General features: G+C 45.8%; 1 protein-coding gene across 4 annotated transcripts in view; it reads left to right on the top strand.

Annotated features, from left to right (window-relative positions):
* Positions 1-12,458, top strand: part of slc36a4 (solute carrier family 36 member 4) — a 78,071-nt gene that overhangs the window by 22,357 nt on the left and 43,256 nt on the right. For 3 of the 4 annotated variants that reach the window (XM_048981793.1, XM_048981791.1, XM_048981792.1), the window contains 2 exons: positions 3,030-3,199; positions 6,576-6,745. In XM_048981793.1, coding sequence (XP_048837750.1) covers positions 3,030-3,199; positions 6,576-6,745 — 340 coding nt within the window. Of the gene's footprint in view, positions 1-3,029; positions 3,200-6,575; positions 6,746-7,973; positions 8,129-12,458 lie in introns of those variants that run through there. The other variant, XM_048981794.1, reaches the window with a different exon arrangement.

Genomic DNA, 12,458 nt, shown 5'->3' with positions numbered 1-12,458 from the left:
AATTTCTGTGCTAATATCAGGACTCTGGTCATTGCATGCCTTGGTCGCGTTTTCAGTAGCGTCCTGCATGCTTTAGACTTCAGAAATGTGATGTTTGTGCCCCCCCACACTGTAAGTAGCAGATTCTGATACCTCCAGCCTGCTGTTTTATATGCTTACGTTAACCGCTCATCCCTCTGAGCAGTCATAGAGGAGGTAAGGAGGATGCACCGAGTACAGCACGTTGCCGCACCCACCACACTGCAATCCACCTCTGGGATGAGAACCTGGGTGCAGCCATGTGGCGGGTGATGCCTCAGCACCAGTCAAAGGTTTTTTCCGGTGGCTTGGAGAGCCAATCCTGCCACCAACCCCCAAGTTATTCCCTGTTGGAGGACCTGCTTATAGGGCTGGATGTAGATTAACGTCACACCCGGGATGAAGCAATTACAGGTTAAGGGCCTTTGCTCAAGGAGCAAAGTAGGATCACTCTGGGCATTCAGGGGATTTGAACCAGCAACCTTCCAATTGTTGGCATAGAGCCCACCACTCCTCCCTCCAGTCATCTCTCCCTGTTTTCCTCTTGTCTCAAGTGATAAATGCCATAGAAGTGTTTTTGGATGGGGCTGCCTGAGGGGGGCGTCATCTTCCTGCTCTCCCCTTCCCAGTATTCCCAGTGCTCCGGTCATACCGAGGCAAATAACCACGCTATTGCTGCATCAGTCAAGGTGTGTGAGCTGTCAGTTTCTGTTGAGGCCATTTATGTCTGCCTCTGGCTTGCTGGTGGAGTGATGGTTCTGAGGCTAAGGTTCGAATCCCGTGAATGCCTGGAGTGATTCTACTCCGTTCGTCTCATGTTTGTTAATCATCGATGAATCGTGATGCATCTTTTCTCAAGCAGCAACTATATTTGTTCATGATTTGTACTTTAGTACTGAGTTACTACTAAGTATTTGTGCCCTGTCAAGTACAGTATTACTGATGTATTATTCACTGTTATTTTTCAGCAACATTTCCATTGTATGCTAATTTTGTTGCCTGCTTTTCTCTTTTAATATTAGTGAAAAGCACATTCAATCTGCACAATAACAGCCTGCGTTACAGTTGGACGGTTTCAGGGAGCCTCATTACATCTTAATCTGCATTATCCCCCCCCGCCACGCAGGCTCAGCACCCGCACTTACACATGCATCGAGGTGATATGCGCACACGCCCAGCGTTTAAATATGCACATACTGGGGGGGGGTCTTAATCGCTGAACATCCCCCCTGAGCATGCGTGACACTTTCAGAGCCAATGGCACAGTGACGTCATGTTTCAGTCCACCCCGAAACGTCCTGTAACTTTGTTTTACGCTTCATGATTTTTTTTCTTGTTTATTGCCTATTTTTACTTGAACTTCTTAGGAAAAAGGTCATGGGTGTCGCTAGACCCCTTTCACTGCCCCTTTCACTGGGGCATGTGCCCCAGTATTTATACCCCAGTAAAATCTGACGTTCAGCTTTCAAGCATGATATGGGTAATTGGGGGTCGGGGGCCTGTTCCCCAGTGTAGCTTTATGTTTAGTGCCCCTGGAAAAGGTTTATTTCATATATTTATATATACATATGTGTATTTGAAATGCAATTTTATAAAAGTAGGTAAATTTTGATGTTAAGCTTGCATCAACTTAGCTTGTGTTTTCCTGTGAATATGCATTTCACTTGATTTCCCTCAGATGAAAATATTGTTTTCATAGATTGGAGAGCTTCAGATTTATCAAGGTAACAGATGGAACTCGTGTGCCATCCACTGGGACCTCATTATGATAATTCCTCATAGTTCTTTTTGTGAAGCCTCTGATAAGCATTCTTACATGTGGTGCATTATGGGATTTAGGCCTGTGAAATGCAGCACTTGCCACCCATAATGCTATCTGTCACTCTCCCCTACACTCTCAGAATTATCAGGTAAAAATTAGTACCTTGGCTTGTCACTGGTACTGTACCCTTGTGATTTGTACCTTTTAAGATAAAGGAATGGACTCTGAGGAACATCCCAAAGGTACAAATTGCATTAATGCACCATCAATGGTACAGAAATGTTCCTCAGAGTCAATTCAAGTCAAGTCAAGAAGTTTGTCATATACACAATAAAAAACATGCACATGTTAGAACCATGTAACGAAATTCTTACTTTGCTTGCTCAGCCATCGAAAAAGATACAAAAAATAGAATGTATAAAAAAATTATAAAAATATAAGAATCACTCGATAAAGTGCTGAATGACATACAGTAAGAGTTGGATATGAATATGGATATGAATATGGGGTCAGATTCCTACAGCTGTGGGGTATAATCCCTTGAGGGTCCAGCCCCGGTGACAAACAAAGGTACAAAGGCATCCGTGGTACAAGCTCCATTCTCAATGGGCGCGTTGAGAATATTTTTCTTGTAGTTGTTCGATGAAAGGAAGGTGATAAAAAATTTTTTCAAAAAGTTGACACAAGGTCGCACCACCCTAGAACCCGGCAAATTGGTTTTGACGTGTAATTTGCAGCGTCAATTCCTGGTGCGGCGTTCAGGCGATAAAAGGCCCAGGTAAGTTCTCACCCAGCCCCGCGCTAATTAAACGCTACGCAGTTCGATCTGAAACGCGCAGAGCTGCAGACACAAAAATCGCATTTTCCCTGCAATTATCCCTATGAAATGAACAAATTCAGCGTGTCGTGTCCTTTAATTAAAACCACCGTTGGTGAAGAAGAGGGCAGAAGCCGGGGGAAACAGACATTAGCGGGCTCAGGAAATTTAGCGGCAGGGGGGCCTCTCCCTCCCCCCCCCCCCCCTTTTGTACGTCAAAGACCATCATTTTCTCTCCTGTTGTTCTTAGCTTTCCTGTGTGTTGCTATATTCTGAAGCCGCAGTTATAAGGTGATGAGTCACCTGTCTGCTTTAAAATCTCAGCGCACATTTCCGCGGGGCTTGAGGATATAGTGGAGTGGGGGGGGCGGGGGGGTTCTCCAGATTGACCCACGTCAGTCTTCTTTGTGCCCATGTGTGCGTTTGCTGTAGGTCCTGCCGCTGGAGAACCAGATGAGGGAGCCAAAGCGATTCCCCCTGGCACTCAACATTGGCATGGGGATCGTCATAGTGCTGTACGTCACCTTGGCCACACTGGGGTACCTCCACTTTGGGGAGAACATCAAAGGCAGCATCACACTGAACCTGCCTCACGACGCCTGGTAACCATGGGCTTCTCCTTCTGAAACCTCTCTGCTGTGTACCTGTTTTCTAAATATTCATAGTCATGTGTATAATGCTTTATGAATGCATTATGTGTTATGAATATATTCTGAGAGACAAGGCATTCATAGAAAGTATTACTGAAAATGTTTGTTGGAGAATCTGGAACTGGATCTGCTGGCGGGTCAGCTTCTTGAGATGTTTTTATTACTTGAGGAACCAGTAACAGTTTGCTACTCAAGGACATCATCGATGTCAGCAGCAAACATTGAGGCAGTTTCAGTTACTGTCCTTGTAGCGGAATAGTGTGGGGAAAAAACTTCCATCCCAAGACACAATGGAGAGAGAACATCGCTTCACATTTTTTGATACAAAAAAACAATACTTTAGTGATCTTTATTTAATATTTTTACCTTTTAGTTTTTCCCTCTTCAAAAACTCATACTGCAGTTTAATACTTCACCATTATTGGCACATTTTGTGTGTGAGAAACCTTTCTCTCAGGGGTTTGAAGTACGAAACTGGGAGACAGCTCTGTCTAAATACACATCCCCAGTGAGGAGGAAGCGTTCAGTGCCCACTGTGATAGGGTTGCATCTTTCGCGGAGTGCTGACCAATTCTGGCATGGTCACCATACCAGAGCTTATCTCATTCGTGTCACAGATCTGCATAGAATTGTGGTGAGTTGTAACCTCAGTGAGATCACTCTCGGACTGTGTTCAAAATGTCCACTTCGCTCATTCGTTTGTTTGCTCATTCACTCGCTCAAACAATATAATATTTTCTACATAGAACACTCACTATGGCAGGGGTGGGCAATTTTTTCTGCAAAGGGCCAGTGCGTAAGCAGGTTTTTGGGGTAACCTTTAGGTCAGCTGTTCAAACCCAGGTGTGAGGACTCTTCAGCCAATCAGTCCTCTAATTAGTGACCTAATTTGGGAGTTGCAGCGAAAACCTGCATACATGCCGGCCCTTTGCGGATAAGATTGGCCACCCCTGCACTATGGGATAAGGCCAGACAGCAGTTGATACATTTTAGATACTAGACAGACGTTACATTGCCTTATAATTTTGTGGCGGATATTCATAATTATCTCTGTATGATAATTTTGTTTATATATAAGTAGTACTTATATAAGTAATCTGGCAGTCACCCTACCCCTCAGTCTGTGAACTGGGTGTGTCCATTTGGGATTTCTCAGCTAATCGGCCTTGTAGGTGTATTGGGAATGGACAGGCGCGTCCGTGGAAATTGGGTGACTGTGAATCAGATCACTGGTGATATTATTACATCAATAAAGCAATTCATGATTCATTAATGTTTTTAAATGTGCCCTGCCTAGACCTTCAATCACTCACTGCCCCTGTGACATGTAATTGCTGTATATATATTTCTTGTGTTATGTAACCTATATTTTTCCTTTAAATATAAACATTTGTACGGGGTTGGACGGTGGTTAGCACTATTGCCTCACACCTCTGTGACCTGCGTTCAAGTCTCCGCCTGGGTTACATGTGTGCGGAGTTTGCATGTTCTCCTCATGTCGTCATGTGGTTTTCTTCGGGTACTTCGGTTTCGCCCCCACAGTCCAAAAACATGTTGAAGTTAATTGGAGTTACTAAGTTGCCCAATAGGTGTGCATGTGTGAATGTGCCCTGTGATGGATTCGTGCCCCATCCTGGGTTGTTCCCTGCCTTGCGCCCATAGCCTTTGGGATAGGCTCCGGATCCCCTGTGACTCTGAACAGGACAAGCAGTTATAGAAAATGGATGAATAAACATTTGTATACAGTTTTGTTTGACTTTTAAAAAGACTTTTTAGGTAGTAGAGCTGTTTCCCGTCATCCGTCAGGCAGAAATATGGTTTTGTTTATTTTCATCCTTTGTTTGGTTAGCCTTGTCCTTATGTTTTCCATGAAGAGAGGGTGTACAATGTATGGTTTCTCCCCTCTAGCTTGGAGATGATTTTTGGAACTAATGAGGTTATAATTCAGGGGCCTGTTTGAAAAAAGGCTCCCTTGGCGAGCGTGGCCTATCTGTGGATGAGGTGGACCTCCTAAGCAAGCGTGGCCTATCTGTGGATGAGGTGGGCCTCCTCGGCGAGCGTGGCCAAGCTGTGGATGAGGTGGGCCTCCTCGGCGAGTGTAGCTTAGCTGTGGATGAGGTGGGCCTCCTCTGCGAGCGTGGCCGAGCTGTGGATGAGGTGGGCCTCCTCTGCGAGCGTGGCCGATCTGTGGATGAGGTGGGCCTCCTCGGTGAGCGTGGCCTAGCTGTGGATGAGGTGGGCCTCCTCGGTGAGCGTGGCCTAGCTGTGGATGAGGTGGGCCTCCTTGATAAAAAGCATCCATTTCTTGTTACTGCTTAAGTGCTCGTGAGTGCCCCCCTCCCACCCCCAAAATAGGCTATCACACTGTGATAACCCCTATTAATCATTTCCCGGCCGTATGCTAATTCTAATCCCAGAAACACCCCCTCCTCATCTTGATCAAAGGTAGTAAGGTACTTAAAGGGTCGTTTGTCTGTTAATTTCCTGGTCAATGCCAGGTTCCACCTTTTTTTGGGTGTTACCAGAAGATTAGGGTAAGAGCTTTAAAGCTGGAGCACTGGAGAGAGACCACAAGTTCTGGCAAGGGACGGAGTGAGGTGCTGAAGTGACCCATAGTGGCACGTCGGTGTCACTGATACTCACTTGGTTAGTGCCACTCTCAGGGCATCCCTGATCTCATACAAAACAGCAAAAAAAAAAACCTTAATCTGATCTTGAAATGATCCCCTTCGTCTTTTTGAAGCGATGAGTTTAACTCCTAATCTTGGCAGATAATCTGGGTGTCTCTTTCAGGCCGTATTGTAATCGAGTATAACTCGAGAGTAGAACAATGAGATAATTTACGGTCATGTATCTTGCAAGGGCAGGTGGTGCCTCCTCTGGCCAGTGCAGCTCCCGTATCTGTGCTGGTGAGATTGGGGAAGACTGCCGCTGATTGGGTTGTTAATCATGGAAACCGTGTTATCAGCTCTCGCTCAACGTCCTCCAAGACAGTGGCTTCCAGCCCTCATGAGGGAAGTCGTGTCTTTGTTCCTGAAACACGGCCTCACGCTCTCAGAATGGACAAAAATAGTGTCTCTAGGAAAAGTAGCCTGAACGTCCCACAAGTGTGATGAAAAAAGTGTTTGCGGCTGGTAGCTGGTATTCCACAAAAATCCATGTTTCTTGAGATTTACGGCAGCTACACACGTGTGCAAGTGGATCATGTTTTGTTGTTTTTGAAACCAAAACCAATTGAGAGCTTAGTGTTCGCCAGATGCAGTGGGACGTTCACGTTGGCCTGCTTTTGTACTGTGCTTGACTGTGAGTCATGTGTCCTTGTGTGCAGGACCAACCAGATGGTGAAGATCCTCTACTCCTTTGGCGTGTTTCTTAGTTACTCCATCCAGTTCTTTGTGCCTGCGGAGATCATCCTGCCTCCGCTGAGGGCACGGCTGCAGGAAGCCTGGAGGGTACCTTGCGAGCTGGTCGTTCGAGCCCTGCTCGTCTGCCTGACCTGTGAGTAACGATCCCTACTTGTCTCTCTGGCTTTGAGTAACTATCCCTACCCATCTCTCTGACCGGTGAGTCCCTACCCCTGCTCGTCTGTGCGACCTGTGAGTAACTTTCCCTGCTCGTCTCTCTGACCTGTGAGTAATGATCCCTGCTTGTCTCTCTGCCTTTGAGTAACTTTTCCTGCCCGTCTCTCTGACCTGTGAGTAACAATCCCTAGTTTCCACCCTGCTGGATGCTAACTGACGGTATTGTGCATTTGCTGGAACTGCCCTTGGTTCCGCAGATCAACAAAGATCCAAGAATTGGGGAGAATTGTATCGTAAAGGGCTTGGATTTCCATGACCAACAAAGACATCTATTGATCTTTAACCATCAATACTCAAGTGCAGTTTGCAGTGCATTTAAACTGTATCCCAACAGTTTTATTCCAAAACATCGACTTGGTATTTTGGGACAAAAAGGTCACCAAGGTTATTCGTTTTTTCATTTCTTATTTTGCTGAAAATGACTGTCATTTATTTTGATTTTTCACTGCTAACAGTTGAGTGATTGCTGGTGTGTGTATGTCCAATTTTTGGTGTGGGGAGACATTAGCTCACCGCCTCACATGTCCAGCCTTTCACATCCCTGGTCAGTGGTCTCAGAGACAGACTGCAGGCCTTTTTACACGTTAATTGTGGTGATTGTTTTGCTGACGTACCTGTATCCATGCGGAATGAAGACGATCCCTGAAAATTGAGAGGTCGTTCGCTAATATAGGAATTTTTTATGCTGCCTGGTAATCATCTTTTAGATTATTTTAAACCACAAAACTAAGTTCAGGGGTGAGATATGACATTATTTAATAGCTTTATGTGGACCTGTAATGACAAATGGCAACTGATAGCTATCAGATAACTATTTTAAGATCTCATGTTGGGGGAAAAGACAGTTTTAAGGTAGCTAGTATGTTTTGTGTTTTTGAAGTCTATTAAAAAGTTGCCCACTGGTATAAACTGTGGTACCTAGGAAAAGAAGCTTTAAGGATAATTATCATAACTTGCTGATTTTAATTTGGCTTTTTAACTTTTAACACAAGGGTGCTTTTCAAACCCTTGACCCTGGCAGTATCAGTTAACAGTGCTACCCACTGGGCCATCTTAGGCGGGGGTTGGAAGTAAAAAAAATATTTCAATTATGAATCCAAGAGGCTCAGATGAGAGGAAACAACATCCTTTGATCTTTCTATCAGTAGAAACACACCTTGAGGAGCTTCCAGGTGGCCTGTGATGGACTCTCGTCCCAATGACGCTGTCACGTGACGTCCAACAGCTGCTTCACTTATGGAGGCGTGGAGATTGATGTCTGGATGTGTGAGTGACACTTGTGTGCTGGTAGCTTCGGAAGCTGATTAGCAATATTCAGCTTCTGTGTGTCAGCGACCTGCGGGTCTCCTTCTCTCCATCATTCTCTTTCTCTCTTGCATCCCTGTTATCTCATCTGTCAAAGCAGGCCTGCCCCTGCAGCCCCCCCCCCCCCCAATAGGGGCAAACTCTGGAGCACTGTGAAGTGTCTCCTCGGTATTCAGCTGGAGTTTGGGTTATGAAGAGTAGCTATTATGGTGTTTCACTGTCCTCACTCATTCATTGTAATTAATCTGATTAAACTAATTTAATCTCAGAAACCTTGATGAAGCCATCCATCCAGATCTGCTAAACCAGGACAGGGTGACAGGCAGAATCAGCATCTTCAGGAATTTATATGGGCGAGATGTCAGGTGATCTTTGCAGAAAATGTGGCTGAAATGGTTTTAAAACATCTCTGCCAGTGAGACATTTGCTTATTTAATAGAATCATATCATCATGCACTGGCTGTATATAGTAAAATAATACGGTAATCAGTGTCACTCTATCCTAAGGGCAGTCTGACTGTATAATGAGTAAAATGAGCTTAATATCTGTACAGTGAGATATGTGTCTCTCTGTACAGTTTCATTTCCTGTATGAATGAGCCTCCTGCCTTGATGCGCTCTTTGTATGTTTTCTGTCAGTAGTAATTTTTTGTCTGCAATGCCTGTCCAGCCTCGGTCGGGTCTGTGTCTCTGACTTGTATAATTGTGAACGGCCCCCACGGCCCGTATGGGATAATTTACAGGTTGTAACAGTCCCACCTCTGATCATGGCCTCCATGCTGTTATGGCTGCACACCGTTAGCATCGGCGAGCGAGGAAGCTTAGTTCGGTCCTGAGGTCGCGTTGATGTCCCTTCTGGGGACGATTCGTCAGTTGGACCTGGGTGGTCTGAGGAAAGGGGTGCTCTTTTTGGGGGGGGTGGGTATGTAGGATGACAGTGAATGCCATTGTCGACACACCACAGCACACAGCAATGAAATGTGTCCTTCATTTTACCCATATGTGACACAGCAGTGTACCGCTATTATTTAGCACCCTGGGAGCAGTGCAGGGGGGTACTTCATGAAAGCACTTATGTAAGTCTCCCTGGCTAAGGGCATTTGCCAATTGCTATAAATTTACCTTGCTCAGGGTAACTCAGCGGTACCTTTCTGGTCAAGAATTTCAACCAGCAGCCTTTCAGTTGTAAGAATGATTCCCCAACCATTAGGCCACCACTGCCCCTCATGTTGGGATTGGAGGCAGACCTTTAAAAAATGACTCTCACTCGTTATGCAGAAGTCTGCAGTTGTTTCAGTGGAGCTTTAAAGGTGGCCGCATATGCACTGTAAGGTCAGTGAGTCTTAGTTTCAGTCGATTCGTTCTGTTTCTCTTTTCAGGCTCTTAAAGGTGACGCTGTTACCAGCATATTTCTTGGCTCTTTAGCCTTTAATTAAATGGCAGAAGCAGACTGAATGTGACCCTGCAAAAAAAAAAACACTCGAGGGGGGGGCTGATGAAGCTGTGCAAGGCCCCCCCCCCCCCCCCCCCCCGTGAATTTCCAGAACGCTGTTTACCAAAGACAGCCTCATATTTACAGGGGCTGCGTCTTCCCCTCGATCAAGGTTTGCTTCTTCCCAAGGTCACTGTGCGCCTATAGATCAGTCCGGAGCGTCTCTCTCTTCAAAAGATGGGGGAAAAACAAACAGCCCCCTTTTACGCCTTGCCGAAAGGCCGTTTCGTGCTCGAGTCCTCGCCCGCGGCGGTCGGCCTTTCTGCTGAGTGATTTAATTAGCAATGAGGTCCTGGCGCGTGCTGGCCGGCGTGTGCCTGTGTCAGCGTGGCTTGGTGCTGCGTCGCTGCTGCGGCTCTCGCTCTCGACGCTGACAGCATTGCCGTCCCCTGGCACCGTGTCATTGTAGGGAATCTCACACGTCACTGCTGGCTCCCTTTCAGATCATCCTCGCCGTGTAGCGTCACTCTCTGTACGTTATCTCCGTATGGTCCTGCAGCTGCTCCAAGGCTTCATGCAGTATAAGAGCTTTTGTAGACAGCAAAACTCTGCTGAAATTATCTCCACCGGCAATTCAACTGATCCCAAAAAAAATATTTATTTAGTTTGCTGAACTTGTGCTGCTTTATTCAGTTTTTTTCAAGAGATGAGGAACAACATCAGGAGAGGTGTTAGTGTGGCCAGCAGGTCAGCCCATTCTGGGTCTGTGTGGATCCCAGTGCCCCAGTGCAGTGAAGTGGACAGTGTGCTGTAAAAATGGTGCCGTCCTTCAGATGAGACGTAACAGATGTTCTATAAAGCACTTTGGGTGTCTTGAAAAGCGCTATATAAATGTAACTTTCATTCATTCATTCATTCATTCATTCATTCATTCATCAACTACACTATGTTGCAAAAAGTTTGTGGATGTCAGCTTGCTAAACATCTTATTCTGAAACCCGAGGTATTGCTATCCCATTCGATTTGGAACATTGCTGGTGGGATCTGCTGTCGTTCAGGTAGTCAGGTCCCTTTCTGCGAGCTTGTGTGCCCCTCTACCCCTTCACAACCCAACATGTTCCCGGATGTTTTGACCTTCACAATCCCTTCACTTGTGGGTGACCAGGGCAGCTCTAGCTGGGCAGGACTTTGGTGAACTGACTTGTTTGAAAGATGGCTTCCTATGATTATGCCATGTTGTCTCTAATGGGTGTACCTTAATTAGCCAGTTCCGCTAATTAATAGGCGTGTCACATACATTCATGTAGGACAGCCTATGATGTTGGGGACAGCATGTACCCAAGCAGATAACTGGGATGTGAGTCTCAGGCAGGATTGTAAAGCTTGCTGCCTTGACTTAACTTGTTCCTGGTTCTGAGAAGTTTCTTATGCAGAGAGAATAAAGAAATACCAATAAGATATCTATGCTAAAAGCTTTTAATGAAGGCAAGGAGCTTTTATGAGTAAGAGTGGTGTGTAGATGTGATGTGCATCTTTTGCTGATCTGTATTCAGTGAGATATGAGTTACTATGAGCAGGTGTAGGGCCAACATTAGAACGTTGTCTGCAGTCTCATTTAGTCTTTAATGAGATCGGACCGAAATATCGATCTGTCCCTTGAGTGTTTGATCAGCGAATTTGGGTTGACCGTGTGGCTCAGTGGGTTAAGACACTATGTCTGTAATTGGAAGGTTGCCAGTTCAAATCCCAGGGCTGGCAGAGTGACTTCAAGGGCCCCTGAGCAAGGCCCTTAGTCCCCAGTTGCTACAGGAGCTGCCTGGTTCTGCTTTCACAAAAACGTATGTCGCTTTGGTTACAAGCATCTGCTAAATAAATGTAAAAAAATTTATTTTGAAGGTGGTGTTCATGATGCATTTTATGGCGAAGCTTTTCTCTTGGCTTAAAGTGATCCACAGCTACATGCACGATGGCCAAAGCTGCCGGGTAGTGGCGTGCCTGTGTTCAGGAGCTCCTTAGCGGCGCGCCTGTGTTCAGGAGCTCCTCGGCGGCGCGCCTGTGTTCAGGAGCTCCTCGGCGGCGCGCCTGTGTTCAGGAGCTCCTTAGCGGTGCGCCTGTGTTCAGGAGCTCCTCGGCGGCGCGCCTGTGTTCAGGAGCTCCTCGGCGGCGCGCCTGTGTTCAGGAGCTCCTCGGCGGCGCGCTTGTGATTGCTTCCTGGTGATTAATGAAAGGTTGCCAATATTTATTGAGTCAGATGCTTTTAATTTAACTGCTAATTTTGCCATTCACAGAAAAATCCTTGATTTTTGGTGAGGGTGAGTTTCTGTGAATGCACAAACTTTGAATCGTTTTCGGTGCGCAGTATACATTGTAGAAACTTTTCGTTCTGTTTTCTGAGAACTTTCTGAGTGCTGTTCTTTCAGATGGTGGCCTTTGACAGTGAATGATATATATATATATATATATATATATATATATATATATATATATAATAAATTGTGTTACTATCGAGTCCCCAGTTTGTTGGACACAAAAAGTCTTGATAAAGCAGGAATAGTTTTCTACTCCTCTGGACTATCAAGCCAGGGACATCATGTTCTGTGTTATTTTATTTCTCCTGAGCGTCATTGATCTTTTAATGGACGTTTACAAAAGGTCTTTTCTAATCCTAAATCCCCCCCCCCCCCCCCCCAAAAGCATGGCCGACTCTTTGGACAATGCAGGCTGGCGAGAGGCAAGGTCACCCCCCACAGAGACACCCGAGTACGAGAGTGATTCTTAGAAAAATGAAAAAAGGTGGCCAGGAAGGTAGTTCGCTGTAGCTTTTCCTTTCCGTAACCACAGCACGGTTAATTCTGCCCCCATTAGGTGGCCGTCAGCTGACATCAGAAAGTGC

Source organism: Brienomyrus brachyistius, chromosome 17 (genome assembly GCF_023856365.1).
Source record: "Brienomyrus brachyistius isolate T26 chromosome 17, BBRACH_0.4, whole genome shotgun sequence".
Classification (NCBI taxonomy): domain Eukaryota; kingdom Metazoa; phylum Chordata; class Actinopteri; order Osteoglossiformes; family Mormyridae; genus Brienomyrus; species Brienomyrus brachyistius.
The sequence above is the reverse complement of the archived record's forward strand: the minus strand, read 5'-3'. Positions and strand labels throughout refer to the sequence as shown.